Source organism: Papaver somniferum, unplaced genomic scaffold, assembly GCF_003573695.1.
Source record: "Papaver somniferum cultivar HN1 unplaced genomic scaffold, ASM357369v1 unplaced-scaffold_137, whole genome shotgun sequence".
NCBI lineage: Eukaryota > Viridiplantae > Streptophyta > Magnoliopsida > Ranunculales > Papaveraceae > Papaver > Papaver somniferum.
This window is the reverse complement of record NW_020622934.1, coordinates 13,145,822-13,161,921: the sequence shown is the minus strand read 5'-3', so window position 1 is coordinate 13,161,921 and position 16,100 is coordinate 13,145,822. Positions and strand designations below refer to the sequence as shown.

General features: G+C 35.0%; 1 protein-coding gene, 1 long non-coding RNA gene and 2 other non-coding genes across 4 annotated transcripts; 3 read left to right on the top strand and 1 right to left on the bottom strand.

Annotated features, from left to right (window-relative positions):
• Positions 1-7,557: 7,557 nt before the first annotated feature.
• On the top strand, positions 7,558-10,130 carry LOC113334362. Its single transcript, XR_003352728.1, has 2 exons — positions 7,558-9,533; positions 9,619-10,130. It is a non-coding gene; the product is annotated as an uncharacterized LOC113334362 (long non-coding RNA).
• Positions 7,865-7,966, top strand: LOC113335097. The gene has a single exon (XR_003353159.1). It is a non-coding gene; the product is annotated as a small nucleolar RNA snoR113 (small nucleolar RNA).
• Positions 8,542-8,643, top strand: LOC113335093. The gene has a single exon (XR_003353157.1). It is a non-coding gene; the product is annotated as a small nucleolar RNA snoR113 (small nucleolar RNA).
• A 1,533-nt stretch (positions 10,131-11,663) lies between the features above and the next one.
• LOC113334596 lies at positions 11,664-13,974 on the bottom strand. Its single transcript, XM_026580814.1, has 7 exons — positions 13,426-13,974; positions 13,095-13,309; positions 12,841-12,990; positions 12,646-12,719; positions 12,438-12,505; positions 12,180-12,290; positions 11,664-11,888 (listed from the first exon to the last, which is right to left on the bottom strand). The coding sequence occupies exons 1-7, from the start codon at positions 13,972-13,974 to the stop codon at positions 11,664-11,666; spliced, it is 1,392 nt and encodes a 463-aa protein (XP_026436599.1).
• Between the last annotated feature and the right edge of the window lie 2,126 nt (positions 13,975-16,100).

Genomic DNA, 16,100 nt, shown 5'->3' with positions numbered 1-16,100 from the left:
ATTCTAAAATCTTGAATCTAGTTTTGGCCTAACTTTAAGAAACTGCACAAAAGATTATGTAAGAGCAAAATCTGGTTTCTTTAAATCTTCTTGTCCAGGAAAGGTAGGAGCACTAGCTCTCTTATAAGGAGCTAAATGGGTAAAGGAACTAAAGTTAAATTTTTTTTTTAGATCGAATGAGATTGCGAAAAAATATTGACTTGCACTCAAGGGAAATAAAGTTTAGTAAAATGGTAAAATGAATCTATCCTAAAAGAAGCGATGAATTTGCTGAAATATTATGATAAGTTTTTTGGTTTACCTTTCTCAGACGAATAGTTATCACGTGGCGTATAAGTTGGCTAAGGAAGCTACCAAATCTCCTCCTCACCAAATTTGTGGTTAAACGATGCCAAATTCCTTATATCCTGTTTCAATTTTAGATAAACTTAAACGTAATTTGTCCAATCCTAATAGTTTGGTAAATCAGAATTCTGCTTCGGGGGAAGAAAATGCTCTGTTGGCTGCTACCGATATCACGGAGTATGTTTTTGTGATACATGCAATCAGTAGAACTTAATCGTTTTCTGTCATGGGTTAGTTTCTTGGTTCACTTTTTTTTTTTACTTTACATCCAATTCACACACAAAAATACCAAATTAAAAAAGCTCTCCTCTCTCACTTCCTCTCAACAGTGGAAAAAAGGAAAAACCAATTGTGATAACATTTCCTACTCAGATCTAGTCTTCTTTGGGCTGGATCTAAGAGGGATTTTCATTTCGTTTTTTGTTTATAACTTGTTTTTAGAGCATTGCTCGGTCGAACTCACAAGTGTTACTATCTCAAGCATGTTGTCAAATTTAATTGATAAAAACTATATCTTGATTTCTAGTCCACATTTAGTCAAGTCTCGGATTAGGATAAAAGTGTGTAGTTGAGAATTGGATATCACTGCGTTCTACCGTTTGAAGGCAAAGATCAACAGGAGTTTTGGAGTTGTGAAGACTAAACCATATATTTCTCAAGTTTTCACCTTTCTATCTATGAGATATTGTCGCTTGACTAAACTAGACACTCATGCATAATATAAATTTAGAGTCAAGTTTATCTTGAATATCGTTCTCGAAATATGAATAATTAAGCATAAGAACATTTGTTCATACTTGATGTTTTTTCAGAAAAATTTATTGTTTATGACCTAAATTATGATTCAAGATTTAATCATTTGAAAATAGTCTGGAACAGCAATATGTATCATTGATGTTACTCGGGAATGTTTCGATTGATTATTAGAGATATATAGAACTACTGTTAATCTGGATACAAGACATTATGCATACCAGTTCACATACTAGGAGAACTGTTATCAGTACGGAGCCGCAGTACATATACCCAGTACACATACCGACATTATTGTAGTTCAGCAACGACTTTCTGGTACATATACCCGGTATTCATATCACAAAAAGTATATTGACTCGTGAATCAGGAAAGGTAAGCATACCTAATATGCAAACCGGAAAATATATGTTGGTTTTAAAGCCGAAAAGGCACGAATACCAAGTATGCAAACCATAAAATATCTTATAGTTCCTTAACTTGTTTTTGTCTTGATTAAGGGTACACGTACTATGACAAAGATATTCACGAACATGTACATTACACATACCAGGTACACGTACTTACCCTGTCGAACATTTTCAGATGCATCATAATTATTTTTATGAGATGATCGGCATTTGAACAACTCTCTAAAAAAACTTTATCTAGACATTTTTTGATCATATGTGTGACTCAAGAAAATTCTTAAAATGTTATATGAAAATGGTTAAGTTTATAGTTTGATTGGCTAGTTTCGGCTAACTGTTAGAGCATTGCTCCGTCGAACTCGCAAGTGTTTCTATCTCAAGCTTGTTTGTCAAGTTTAGTTGATCAAAACTATAGTCTTGATTTATAGTATACTTATAGCTATGTATCGGATTAAGATAGAATGTGTAATTGATCTTTAGACTTCACGACGTTCATCGATTGAAGACGAAGATCTACTGAGGAGAGCTTGGAGGAACTTCATCAACAAAAGGTATGTTGAGACTAAAACTTATACACATTTGATATTTCGAGCTGAGTTTATCTCGCTTATCTATTTCTCGAAATATGTATTGGAAGCTTTTTGCTTTAACTATGTTCATCATTATTCTTGACGGGTTTAGTTGGAGACAATTTATTTTTTGGAAACTAAATAACAAGTCAAAAGATGATCATGTGAAAATTTCCTTGAAACATCTTACATGATTTGTGTGAAACACATTTGATATCGACTTGGTAAGTTTCGTATTGATCATCCGATCACTTGAAAATTACTTGAATATAATAGTTCGTGTGAGACATATATTGTCGTCTTCTAAGTATATTTATATGATTGAAATGAGAGTTTAGAACAATTAAACATGTACAACACGGTATGCATAACTAGTATGCAAACTGTTTTGTAGTGATTCAGGTCCGGGAACCTTGTTTGAGTACCTAGTATGCGAACAGTTTAACTTTAAAAGTCCGTGAACCTTGTTTGCGTACCTAGTATGTGAATAGTTCTACCTGAGTTGGGTCCGGGACGGATGGTCACGTACCTGGTATGCGAACGGCTGGACAAGGCCAAGGTCTGGAGCTGTTATTTGTGTACCTGGTTAGCGAACACAATGGTTTAAGTTCTAAAATCGGTTAAGTATGTTTCTCATACTCATAAACTAAAACATTTATGAATTAAGGAATGCAATTTTCAAACCGTGGCTTCATGTGCATGAATTGATTCTTGTATAAGTATTTTGTACGGATTACAAATCAATCCGATTTTGTTTCAATTTGTTCATATATGTTTTTATGAGATAGTGAACAAATGAAGAACTCTATGTGATACACAATTAGATTCATTTAATTATATTTCATGTTTGATTGATCATCATATTAGATCTATAAGTATTAGATGAATATGGTTAAGACAAAAGTGTTCATATGGCTAACTTCGGTTAACTGTTATTGAGCCAACTCAATATACACGTTTAGGTACGGTTACCCATATCTAAATGAAGGTATATTATTTCATTTGTGTGTAACAAGCTAAGGCCATTTAACGGTGGAGATTAATTGCTTTATTTCTAAGCATACTTAGCTTGAATCTTAAATCAGGACTTCATCTAACGGTGAATATTGAATGCTTTGTTACTAAGTTATCTTAAATTTGATTGTAAGCAACCTGATTTGAAAGGCTATATAAGGATAACTCTAACAACTGGAAAACCTAATACTGACACTTTCTTGTGTCCTAGTTGCGTACTAGATTTGCTTCTCCTTTAACCTAGGTTTTTCCAAAACCATATTAGGTTAGCGACTTGAAGACTTCATTTTGCATTCGTAAAGCCAGATACAACTATTTTCTTTGTAGTTGTGTATTCTGATCTTACTTATTCTATCGTATTGAGTACTATCTTCTCTAAGATTTGCTCGAGATTTATCTCCGATAGGTAAGATATAAAATGTAATCACAAAGTTCTTCCTCTTAGACTTTGTGGTTCCGCGGTAACTTCTTTACTACCATGTAGTTAAGTTATTGTGAGGTGGTTGATATTTCTAGGCTGTTCTTCGGGAGTATAAGACTGGATTATAAATTGGTTCCTGCTCATATTGATTTATCATAAGACGAAACAAAAATTCATAGGTACTTCTGTGGAAGACAGATTTATCTATCAGAATAGACTTATCTGTGGGAGACAGATTTTTTTATAAGTCTTCCACTTTGGGTCGTAGCAACTCTTAATTGTGGGTGAGATAAGCTAAGGGAATCTGAAAAGGTGAGGGTACCCAAATATACCTCAAGCTAAAACTTTTCCTACCTATAAGTCCTTTCTCCGAAAGTGATTGTCTATGGACTGAATCGATAAAATACAACTAATCGGTTCACACTTCGTGTGATCGACCATGGATAGGAGATCGAGACAATACAACAACGAAGTATGTTACTTGATAAAAAGATTCGGACTTAACCAAACACAATAGGATTCACTTATCAAGTAAATAGGAATTAACGTTTGTGCGATATACTTTAGTTATAATAAAAAATTATAATGCGAAAATATAAAGTAAATGACACAGCAATATTTTGTTAACGAGGAAACCGCAAATGCAGAAAAACCCTGGGACCTTGTACAGAATTGAATACTCTCAGGATTAAGCGCTACACTAAATTACACCTAACTTCGTATAATTGAGACCAAGAAACTAAACCTATACTAGGTCCGTCTGTATTCCCACGCCTCCAACTTATGAATAAGTCACGTACTTGGAACAATTCCTTTGGTTCGTATTCCAAACACTAAAGGAACAACAAATATGTTTGGTATCAACTCTATTCAACCAAGTGATATGAGTCGGACAAAGGCTCTTCTGTTTATCTTAATATTGCATAGTGATGCTACTTTTACTTTTGAGTTTAATAATGATGAAGATAAACTGTTCTTGAAAGATGTCATGTTTGTATTGCTAATAGATTATTTCTGGTATACCGTGGTCTCCTCTGGTTGAGCAAATGGTGGAGGATTTGAAAATTTTCCCCGTGTGGTTAAGATTGAGGAAGATTCATATGTTTATGTGGAATCAAAAAGGAATTGGTATTATTGCTAGTTTTCTAGGTAAGCCCTTGATGACAGATAAGAAGACTTATGACAGATCTAGAATGAACTTTTCTAGAATTTATGTAGAGGTTGATACTTCATGTAAATTTCCTGATGAGACACAAGTGTTCATTGATGGGAAGGAAGCATTCAGAGTCAAGGTGTATATCCTTGGAAACCTCCAAAATGTTGTGAATACAAATTTTTTTGACATACTAAAGTTAAATGTCCTAAAGTTCAGCACACTGAGGTGGTGGGTAAGAAAATTCATGGAGGGATGAAGCCTTAAAGAAGTGAATGGGTTGTAAAAACTTTTAAAAAGGCTTCCAGTATAGAGGATAAGTTATATCCAGTGGAAGGGTTAGTTGAGGAGGTTTTAAATGAGCGAGACATAACCATATCATATGAAAGAATTCGGGTTCGAGAGTGATCACAAGCCTCGGCTTCTGCCTCACCAATATGGTTTTATGATAATTGCACTCAAAAAGACCGCTTTTCTAGTCTCTCATGTGTGCAAGAAGGAATAAAGAGAAAAATCCCGCACACATTGAATGGTGGGAAGGAGAACCTTCCGAGATAGTTTCTGGAGACTCCACAAAATTGTGGACAAAAAGAATCTTTTTCTGTTGATCTCTAAGAAAGGAAATCAATCATTAGTAAGGATAGGAGTACTCACTTACCTTCACATCTGATCGGAAATCAACACCACTCTCACAACATCCATAAAAACGTCTTAAGTCTTTGGTCTTCAACTGTTGATGATGAACTTCTGAATTTCGCAGAATTTTGACAATTTCTAATTGTTCTCTTCAATTTCCTTGTTGCTTGAAATTTCTTCTAAAATTCTTCTTTACCCTGGTATTTATTAAACAAAAGTAAAAACAAAGTGTAATATTTATTTATTTATTTATTTTTTGCATTAAACTGAAAATAACAAAATAATAATGAAACTACTAAAGCCATGGATGAAGGACTTTATCACTAAATTCTTCACAACCTATATTATCTTCATTAATTCTCATATTTTTCTGTTTTCTTTGCTCTTGTAAGATAAGTTTTCACTTGTGTGTAGGATTATGCTTTTTGTACCGTATCTTCACTTGTCATATAAAAATGATCTAATATTTAATTACCTTGATGGATTATTTCCAATTAGGCAGTTGTATACCCTAAATTGCTAGCATATGGTTTAGATATATTTATCATGTACCTGTGCAGCTACAGGTTAACCTCACAGAATAAAAGCGCAATGTATGCATCGATGGTAAAAGGTTCTTCATCCAGACCTGGATAAGAAACCATGGGCCGCAGAGGTTTGACACTAAATCCCTTCTTTGGTTCTGACTGTTCTTATAGAGTTTCCCATTAAAACTTACACTTTATCATGTTTCTTTTCAGGAAGATGGTAAAATCATGGAGCTGGTCACCCACAAAATGATCTGTCATAGCTAAAGGCTTGGCAGGTCACATAAGGAAGCAATCCTGAGAGAGGTAACCAACTCGAAGAAAGTTAGGTTTTCATTGCTCAAGTAACCAACTCGATAAGAATCTCAGGAATATCTCTTCGAGGAAAAAGTTAGATTTTCATTGCCATGTTTTATGTTCTTGAATCTTTCATGGTGGTGCCGAATAAATTTAGACATTATTTGAAGCAAGAAAGTCCATTCTACTCTATCGAATGCCTTCGACATATCAATTTTTAACCCCATAAAGCCTTTTTTTGATTTGGATTTTTGCATCTTATGAATAATTTTGTGAGCTATGGTTATATTTTCTGAAATCTTCCTTTCAGGAATAAAGGCAGATTGATAAGGTGAAATCATTTTTTCAAGAAGCTTTTTCATTCTCCCTGCCATGAGTTTAGAGATTATTTTATAAGTGGTATTAGCCAAAGCTATGGGTCTGAACTTTACCGGAGTGGTAGGATTTAGAGTTTTTGGGATTAAGGAGATGAAAGAGGCATTCATCTCCTTAGAGATATTCCCAGAGAAAAAAAAAAAGTTTGAATCATTTTGACTAAGTCCGGCCCAATGATGTCCCAATTTTGTTGGAAAATTTTTGGCGGGATCCATCCGGGCCTGGACTTTTGTCAGGATCCATCGAATAAAGAACATGTTTTATTTCAGGCTCTAGAGGAGTAATACATAGCATATCATTATCACTCTGATTTATACAAGTAGGGATACGATTTATCATATTTTGATCTATGTCAGGTTTTACAGTGGTAGCTATTTGTTGAAAATGGTTTGTTATACAATCTGCTATATCAGTTCTGTTATCAAGCCATTCATTGGTATCAGTCTTAAGGGTTTCAATTCTGTTCCTACGAAACCTTTGTTTCGCTTTGTTATGAAAATATTTCGTGTTTCTATCTCCTATGGTCATGTTTGATCCCTACTTTTGTCCTTCCAGAACTTTTCTTTTATGACATACCACATTGCTAATTCCTTTTTAAGTTTACATAAATCAGTACTTTGTTGGGGTATCTAATCCTTTTATTAGTTTTATCTAATTCTTTCTTGATATTCTCAATGTTGCTATATATGTCACCAAAAGTATGTTTATTCCAAAGCTTTAGTATGTGTTTGACAGTAGCAAGATTTCTGTTTGTTTTATGTGCCGGTGAACCCTGCACACTAAGATTCCAGTTCTTTTGAATCAGAGGTTTACAATTCTCATGTTTCATCCACTCTCCAAAGTATCTGAAAGGAGTAGCCCCTTCATTCCAGTGATTGTAAGTGTTTAATCTAATTGGTACATGGTCTGAAGTCAAAGGCCGGTCTTTTGTATTCCGTTGCTTGATCGAATATATTACCTTTTTCCATAAAAAAAAAAAAAAAGAACATGTGTGGTCCATAAAAATTGTGGGGTTATGGGTAACAAAAATACACAAACCCTATCAAAACCCCTTTCTCGGGAGGTCATGTTAAATATATTCACTACCTCCTCCACCCTTTCTACAGTCCTGTTCGTTTTCAAGCTAGGGTTTTATAGAGGCTGGTTAGATCTGCATATAATTTGGATTTTTAAGGAACCAAGATTTGTTGTTTTACTTTCGAACAGTTTCTTATATTGTTTGATTTGTATTTCCATGTTGCATCATACATCAATTAGGGGTATGCTTCATCTCATCTTCTTAGATGCTAATCAGTTGATTTACCTTCCTGAATTTCATTATTTTCTTTCTCTGCATCATAAAAGATTGAATTTACAGTCATGAATGGCAATGATGAAAAAAAGGCCGGTCTTACAGCTGCCTTGGGTTTAATCCCAATTTGGTAGTAGAATGATACAAAACTTTCAGAAGGTGTTTTCAGAGCCATATATTATATGCACTTGTCTTTATCTATCGTATATATATGCCTAGTTCTACGATTCACTTTCTAACTATCTTCTTGTTTATCACTACTTTTCATGCTGTTTTGCACTTTCAATTTACATCCCAACTTAGTCATTTGCAAGAATGAACCATCTGTGAGTAATTAAACACTTTTCTCACTGATAGCGCTGAGAAAAGGACTGCAGGTTCTGAGCAAGTGCCATGATTTTCACATTTGAAGAATATGGATGCAGGCATAATGAGTTCCATTATTTTGTTTTACATAGGCTACTCACAGGCCTTAACCCAATGTCGGCCGAGTAATTTCTGTGCAGTATACTAGAGTGTTTGTTGTACTAAACATAAGCGTTAATACTAATGCATTAATTGACGGTACAAACAGTTTGTGATATTGTGAGTAAGCAACTGGTATTGTTTGTTGATTTCTTTGATTTGTATTCAGTTCTCTCAATGTTGCATCTAGCAACAATTAGTCGTTAGATGGTAATCAGTTGATTTATCTTCTTCAGCTTCATTGTTTTCTCTCTATATTATATAGATTGAATTTGCAGTCGTGAATGGCAGTGATGAAAAAAAGGCCGGTCTTACAGCTGCCTTGGGTTTAATCCCAATTTGGTAGTAGAATGATACAAAACTTTCATAAGGTGTTTTCTGAGCCATATATCTACATCAGTCGTTATCATATGTGCCTACTATCTTACTGTTTATCACCATGCTGTTTTGCACTTTCTGTTTACATCTCAACTTTGTAATTTTCAAAATTGAACCATGTGTGAGTACACAACTAAACGATTTTCTCACTGATAGCGCCGAGAAAAGAACTGCAGGTTCCAAGTAATTGCCATGATTTTCACATTTGAAGGGTATGCATGTAGGTCAGTTATCATGTTTTACATTGTTGTCAAAAGATTGCTTTCTTCTTCAGGGGCTACTGACAGGCCTTCAAAACCGATGTGGTTGAGTAACTTTTGTGCACTAGAGAGTTTGTTGTAAACAACTGCATCAATTGACAGTACAAAAAGTTTGTGAGTTAGCGATTAACCAACTGGTGCTGTCTCCCGAGACTGACCTCATCCTGACTCCCAAAGGTTTTTACCCTTGGAGCCGATTCTCTTGGCATAGTATGCTACAATTTATAGGTGGTTTAGTTGTTTTGAAATCAATATATGAGATTCGACAATACAAATCACTTCACTGTGTAGTAGTTTGACGTGGAATCAAGTATCATTTTGACAATGTGGATTGTGGTTATTTGCAAGGTAGAGATTAAAGTCGTTGGAGGTGGGGTTCTGTATCAGCGCAGAAGGAGCAACAACCACATCTTGCTGTTGTATGCAATTTTTTACCATATAAAAATGGTCTAATATTACCTTGATGGATTATTTCCAATAAGGCAGTTGTAGACCCTAAATTGCTAGCATATGGTTTAGATATATTGATCATGTATCTGTGCAGCTACAGGTTAACCTCACAGAATAAAAGCACAATGTCTGCATCGATGGTAAAAGGTTCTTCATCCAGACCTGGATAAGAAACCATGGGCCGTAGAGGTTTTACACCAAGTCCTTTCTTTGGTTCTGACTGTTCTTACAGAGTTTCCAATTAAAACTTACACTTTCTCATGTTTCTTTTCAGGAAAATGGTAAAATCATGGAACTGGTCACCCACAAAATGGTCTGTCATAGCTAAAGGCTTGGCAGGTCACATAAGGAAGCAATCCTGAGAAAGGTAACCAACTCGAAGAAAGTTAGGTTTTCATTGCTCAAGTACCAACTCGATAAGAATCTCAGGAATATCTCTTCGAGGAAAAAGTTAGATTTTCATTGCCATGTTTTATGTTCTTGAATCTTTCATGGTGGTGCCACTCCACTCAGCGTTGCTCAACCTAAATTAGACTGTATTCTTAGGTGAGAAGCATGGGTTATTGTCTATTAAGACTTGAAATTAATCCATAGAGGGATGTCATGATGAAAATTTCCCACACATGCAGGTGTTGCTATGCAGCTGCCGCCTTGGTACAATTTTTCTAGTGAGTTATGTAACTGTACAACCCTAGCGAGTTATGTTACTTGTGTAACTGATGGATATATGTATGTTTCCATAGAGAAATTTGATTTATATGGATTATGACAAAATTGAAGGACTTGCAATACCACGGCCTTTTGTTAAGGCATTGTTTGCTTGAACATGGCCTTCATCTCATCTGGTTTATCTTTTTATTTGCTCTTGTGATTGCTGGTTTCTGTTGGAACCGAAATGCGAACTGATTACGACTTTTCCTTGGTTTAAATATAGACAACTGATATAAAATTAACTACCTGACAAGTTAGGGTTAGCCTGCGAGTTATAAATTGCCAGCTCTAGCTCTACTGTCAAATTTTTACCTTTTTTTTTTTTTTTTTTTTTGACACGATCAGCAGAGAAGAAGAAAAGAACAAAGAAAACAGAAACGTAGCCAAAATCAGGAAACAAATCACAACCTATGGTAGATTTTTTTGGCTACTATCCTCATGAAGGATGCCTGTAAACTCATCTCCTAACTGCGTTCAGTCTAACACCTCAGATGAAGAAGGTGGGACGCGGTCAGTAACCACAGCTGTCATGGAATCCATACCAAAATGAACTCTTCTAAATCTCATATAAATAGCCGCCTTCATACATGCTTCAACACCTTACAGCTCATGACCCAGAACAGAAATGACATGACCACACCCTGCAACAGCAAACAGACAAGCGCCAGGGTTATCTCTAATTATAGCTCCAAAACCACCCAAGACATCACCTAAAGAACCATCTATGTTTATCATAACAGTATATAAACCAGGTCTTAACCAAGTACATCTCAATTCCACTCTAAGCTAGAACTGACAAGGCACATTCCAATTGCAGAAAAAATATTTTGTCTGAGGGTTATCATCAACCTGATATCTTGAGCAGCTAATTTCACTTTCACATCTTGAATGATCATCCAACTTACCAGGTCAGTAGAGTTGTTCTGCTGTCTGAATACTCTGGCATTTCTTTCCCTCCAAATATGATAAACATAATTATTAAAGCACGATTTATAAAAGGGGATACCAGTCCTACTAAGTGGTGATACTATTTCATCGATCCAACGACCAGGATCGGTGGGATCTTTTTCTCCTATATGAAACGGTATCAGCACTTAGTAGAACTGGTATCCCCCTTTATAAATCATGTATTAAAGGTGAGGTTTCTAACATAAGTAATAACATACTTACCCACAAAAGCACCAATTAATCTCCTCCTTCTAGTTAGCTCTTAGCCCAGTGGCACAACCTAGCTTGATAAGAAGACGTTGCCAAATCTGACAAGAAAAGGGACGTTGCAAAAAAAAAAAAAAAAAAAGTCCTCATTCTCAATACTCTGGTCACAAAGGACACAAGTAAGAGATACCTTCAACCCCCACTGAATAAGTGTAGCTTTAACCGTAAGTCTATGATGAAGAACTACCCAAGTGATGAAGGAATGTTTAGGAATGTGTAACTTGAACCACATAAGACCTTTCTACTCAGGATAGTCCCGAGAACCACGATAGTAAACTTACCAGATGAGCTAGGAGTCCAAATAACCTGATCCCCTTCCCCATAATTAACACATACAATTCTAATTTGATTAACCATTTCAGCTGTAAACAAGTCATTACTATGAGGCAATTTCTACTCATCATTCTCACTATATTCATAGGATCTACGATCTCTATCAAGAAACACATTGTTAATAACATCACCTGAGATCCAGTCCACCAATCTACCATTAGGTTTCCAATTGCCAGTGAGAAAAGAAGTAGCAACTCCATTACCAATATTCGTTTTTAACAATTTAGCAACCTCCTCCCTTTGACCAAGAATATTTCTCCAACTCCAAGAAGCATCTTGAGGACACTTCATAGTCCAGAAACATTTATCTTTTATCAAGTTGAACCAAGTCAGTCCACAAGGATTTCTTATTAGAGACTAACTTCCAAACATGTCTCATGATAGCAGCAAGTCTGCAAGTCTCTAACATCTAGACCTCCCTTTTTATTCATAAGAAGAAAAAATTTGGTTCCAACTGATAGGTATACTAGTTTTGTTTTTAAGATCAGCATTACCCCACAAAAGCCTTTTAAATATAGAGTTCAAGCATTTGATAACTTTCTTAGGAAGAATAAAGATGGATAGCCAATAAAATACCATGCCATTAAGAACAATCTTAATAAGAAGTAACCTACCACCATAAGTGAGGGATTTAAACTTCCAAGATTTGACCTTGTTAGTAACATTATCAATAAGAGGTATACAATCCTGAAACGAAAGTCTAGAAGATAATAAAGGTATACCAAGATAACGCACAGGGAGATCACCAACTACACAACCAAGGCAAGAAACAATGTTATTCAAATTAACCTCATTCACTGAAGAATGGAAAAGAGAAATTTTTTCTTGACTCACCTCAAGCCCAGTACAAGCATTGAATCTCATAAGAGCAGTATGAAGAGAAGAAGAAGACTTCAGCTCACCTTTGAAAAATATTAAAATGTCATCAGCAAAACAAAGATAAGTAATATAGGGAGAATAGCATTTAAGATGAAGAGAAAATTCTCTATTATTCACTTGTTGTTGAAGGCATACACTTAATATCTCCATCACCATAACAAACAAGTAAGGGGATAAAGGACACCCTTTTCTAAGACCACGCTTAGTCCCAAAAAACCATTAATCATAATTGAGAATCTAGAAGTAGAAATACAACAATTTATCCATTCAATTAACAAATGAGGAAAACCAAAATTTTGTAGAGAAATAATAACGGCCCTCTAACTCACGGTATCATAAATCTATTTTCAAACCACACCTAGATGCTCCTTTAGGTCTATGATAGTTCCTCAAAATATCACGAGCTAGCAAAACATTATCTTGAATGGGTCTCCCAGAATTAAAAGCTGACTGATTAGCATTGATTAAAATTCCTAGCACATGCTTTATTCTTAAATAAATGATCTTACTAAAGAATTTATACAAAAAATTACACCAAGCTATAAGTCTAGAATCCAGAACAGAATTTGGGTTATCCTTTTTAGCAACAAGGGTCAAGAAAGTACTATTTACCTCCTTAATAGTTTATCACTCTTGAAAATTTTTTGAACAGCTGCAGTGAAGTCATCTCCCACAATACTCCAACAGAATTTGGAAAACCAACTAGAGAAACCATCAGGGCCTGGACTCTTGGTAGAATCAATGGAAGATAGACTCACGAAAATTTCATCTCTAATGACATGCCTAACAAGATTATTTCTATCTTCATCCTTAAGAATATCATCAAACTGAATAGTTTGAAAGTTTAAGTATCTTCAATAAAAGTACTAGAAGTATCATCAAACAAGGAAGAATAAAAATCAATGCATTTTAAAGCAATTTCATCATCTTCTTGCAATAATACATTATCTCTAAACATTAAAATAAGAATGTTATTTCTATTGTACTGTTTTCTCAAAGAATTGTTGAATAAATGAGTATTGGAATCCCCAAGACTCATCCATTTCACTCTAAATTTTTGCTTAGCAATGGATTCTTCATATCTTGTGGCCTTAGCAAACTGTTGAATAACAAATTTCTCCTTGATGGAAGATTCAACATAGAGAGGATGGTATTGAATATGCTTCTGAATATCTCTCAACTCCAGCATAGCACTTTCCACTTGAGTAAATACATTTGTAAATCTCTCATTCTTCCGATGAATTGTAACAGCTTTAACTCTCTTGACTTTAGTAACAAAAATAAACATTGAGTTACCTCTAACTGAAGTAGACCAAGCACTCTTAAACTGCTCCAAAAAGTCATCTTCCCCAGGCATAAAATTAAAGAACTTAAAGGGAGGAAGACCATGATGTAGATCTTCATAAATAGAAACCACAATAGAAGAATGATCAGAGATACCAGCTTCAAAGAAATCAGCCTTGGAATCAGGAAAATCACTAACCCATTCCATGTTAACAAGATCTCTCTAACTTAGATATGATTCTACTCTCATCAGTATACCCATTAGTCCAAGTATATAAACTACCGGAAAAAGCTAGATCAAAAATATGACTATCCTGGGTACAATTCCAAAACTCAAGATAATTCTGGGGAGTCACATCACCTCCCATTTTCTCATGAGGAAATAAGAAAAAATTGAAGTCACCAACCACTAACGAAGGGAGGGAACTAGAAGAAGTATAACCTTGAATATAAACCTACGGTTGTTGTCTCACCACTGCATCATTACTTCCATAAACAAAGCAAACAAAAAAGTTCAAGCTCCTACTAATAGTTACTTCAACCAACACCAATTGTTCTGAAGTATGAACAATAGACATATGCACCTCCAAGGGGTCCCATCCAATCCTTATCCTACCAGAATCATTATTCAAGTAATTATCCTTAAAATGCCAATCAGGCCTAATAGCCCTTCTTATTTTATATTTATTATGACTCTGAAAATGAGTCTCAATGATACCCAGGATAAATAAATTATTAGTCCTAATAAAATTCCTAATGTTTACTTGCTTAAGAGGATCATCCAATCCCCTTATGTTCCAACAACCAATTTTAAACTTCATTACTGACTAGAGTTTTTTTCTTGAAGACCCTCTAGCAGATTTCTTTTAAATCTGACCCCGTTTGGTGGATACTTTTAACTCCCTTAGAAGCTTGACCATTCTTTTGGATAAACTCCTTCGTCAAATCCTTAGATATATCTAATGTTCAATTACCGAAGTAATCGTTTAAGATTAAACCAACAACACTATTAATCCAAAGAATTGTGTTGATGCCGATCTACTCAATTTATCAATCCAATCTATCACAAGGATAAACCGATTATTAATTGTATCCAATTTTACCGAAACAAGTATTATGCACACCAAAGATTATGAACCCACAAATCAGAAATATTCAATATCTTCTTCGTCTTCAAATCTTCTTAGATCTTCAATAATAACCTGCACACAATCACTTGAATCTCTTGTGATCAATCACGCACAGAACGGAGTCTGTTAATAATGGATTATCACAAGATCGTCTTTAGAACTAACAACAGTCTAAAGATCCCTGTCGAAACTCTGAACTAGTTTGAGTGAATCTTATATCAGAAGAGAAGATTCTCAAGCATAAACAAACTAGGTGCAATCAAAGTTCAACCACCGTTAGTCAATCAAATCAATGAAAACAAAATATAAACCGCAATTATCTAGTTTCCCACCAACGGTACACGCTAGAGCTTTTCATCCCAAAGAAGACTTTAAACTGAGCGGCCGCAAGAGATTTCGCCTAATTAGGTTACTCTCCTCTCCGAATAGGCGGCTACACCAGTAAAAACACAACAAAGAGGAAGCTTGTTGTTACGAAGGATTAGTTTGGTAGAAAGGCAAACTTCAAGTATTTATAGACAAGGAAGTTTGGACACCAAGGAATTTCCAAAACCGAAAATATTCTCAAGATATTCATTAAAGCAAAAATTTGGGTTCCATAATTCCTGGAAATGCTCTGTCCAAAATTAATGATCGAAATTTCTCAGAAAATCTCTAATTAGTAAATACACATTATTAATTCTTATTTTCCCAAAAATGAAGTTAATTACCTTAATTAAAAGATTCTTAACTTATTTATGTTTCGATCCTGGGATTCTCTTCCCTTAGCTATTAAGGAATAGCTTTGAACAATTAAAGAAATAAACATTCACAGCACGTGTTCAAAGTATATCAACATCCTTACTTTGTAAGTTCTCTTTCACACTTACAACCTTGAAATCGATTTTCCACACTTCCAAACAAGTTTAGAATTGGTTCATCTGACTTTCAAGAACTATGTGATTGATCAAATAACATTCAATCACAATCATGGGTTTAACGGTTCTACCAAAACAAGTTTCGGTTCTACCTTCCATGTGAGTACTGTGCATAGTCACGCTATATTTCCAAAATTCGGTTGACTAGGTACTAGGATCGGTTCCCCACATATATATGGTATCTAACTTATTTTTGTCGCACATGTCCATAGGATCGTGTAGCGCTCCCAAAGCTAACAGCTATCTAATCCAAGAGATTAACTAAATAAAGAGGCGTTAAGGATCTA